Genomic DNA, 1200 nt, shown 5'->3' on the forward strand with positions numbered 1-1200 from the left:
GTCAAGTGTGTATCTTTGTAATACAGTTATTACAAAGAGCTTATAATAGAGGTATTGTAAGAAGGTGATGGATTAAGAGTTTAATTCCTACATTGAAATAGGTTGTAATCTAAAGTTTGCTCAGTTATAGAAGTTGAAATCCTACTGGTGTAGGTCATGGTTTTTTAATCCCATGAACTGGGAGTTTTCCATGTAAATATTGTGTGTTCTTCCTTTACTGATGTTTACTATGAAAACTGATAAAGAACCTGGTTCTCTATCCTGTTTGGTGGATCCCTAGTTTTCATCTGTTGGTATTATAGCGAGTTCTTTCTAAATGATTAATACCTGAAAGGATCTTAATGGCTACTCCACTAAACGTCAAAGAAGGACAATCTACCTACAGACCACCAAGATTCAACGGCCAATACTATGGTTGGTGGAAAATAATAATGCGTGATTTCATCATGGCTGGGGTCTCAGAGTTGTGGGATGTTATTTGTGATGGTCCGTTTGTTCTTATGAAAACAGTTGGCGAGGGAACAGTTGCAGTCCTAAAAACAAGAAAAAAGTACAATGATGCTGATCGAAAGGCTATTGAGAAGAATTTCAAGCAAAGAAGATTCTTGTTTGTGGGACTAGACCTGATGAATACAATTGTATATCATCTTGTCAGTCTACTAAAGAGATATGGGAAGCTCTCCAAACTGCCTATGAGGGAACTACTCAAGTTAAGCCTTCTAAAATTGATATGCTTACTACTGAGCATGAGCTTTTCAAGATAAAGAAGGATGAGTCTATTTAGGACATGTACACACGCTTCACCTCTATTATCAATGAACTTCTCTCCCTTAGAGAAGTCATCCCAAGAAACAAGCTGGTCCGAAAAATACTCAGTGTATTATCAGGTTCCTAGGAAAGTAAAGTGAATGCCATCACTGAAGCCAAGGGTCTGCAGAAGCTGGCCATTGATGAACTCATCGTAAATATGAAAACCTATAAGATGATGAAGTAGAAAGATCTTGAAAGAAGAGAGCCCAAAAAGGAGAAGAACCTGATTCTCAAGGCTAGCAATAATGACTCAAGCGGTGATGGCACAGATATGGCCTATCTTACTCGAAGATTTCAGAAAATGATTCAAGAAAGGGAGGAACTCCCAAGAGATGAAGCACTAGCAGAAACACTAAAGAAAATGAATGTTGTCATAAGTGCGAAAATCCA

The 1200-nt window shown here is 37.8% G+C and overlaps 1 protein-coding gene across 1 annotated transcript; it reads left to right on the plus strand.

Annotated features, from left to right (window-relative positions):
• The first annotated feature begins 341 nt into the window (after positions 1-341).
• LOC142180807 (uncharacterized) lies at positions 342-784 on the plus strand. The gene is made up of 2 exons (XM_075252884.1): positions 342-611; positions 656-784. Exons 1-2 carry the CDS (start codon positions 342-344, stop codon positions 782-784), a joined length of 399 nt encoding a protein of 132 aa, XP_075108985.1.
• The last annotated feature ends 416 nt before the right edge of the window (positions 785-1200 follow it).

This window comes from Nicotiana tabacum, chromosome 5, assembly GCF_000715075.1.
Source record: "Nicotiana tabacum cultivar K326 chromosome 5, ASM71507v2, whole genome shotgun sequence".
NCBI classification, from domain to species: Eukaryota; Viridiplantae; Streptophyta; class Magnoliopsida; order Solanales; family Solanaceae; genus Nicotiana; species Nicotiana tabacum.

Excerpts from the sequence above, each read along its gene's own strand:
- LOC142180807 (XM_075252884.1), top strand. The coding sequence starts at position 342 with ATGGCTACTCCACTAAACGTCAAAGAAGGACAATCTACCTACAGACCA. Across the intron at positions 612-655 it reads AGCAAAGAAGATTCTTGTTT|TCTACTAAAGAGATATGGGA; the intron begins GTGGGACTAGAC and ends TCATCTTGTCAG.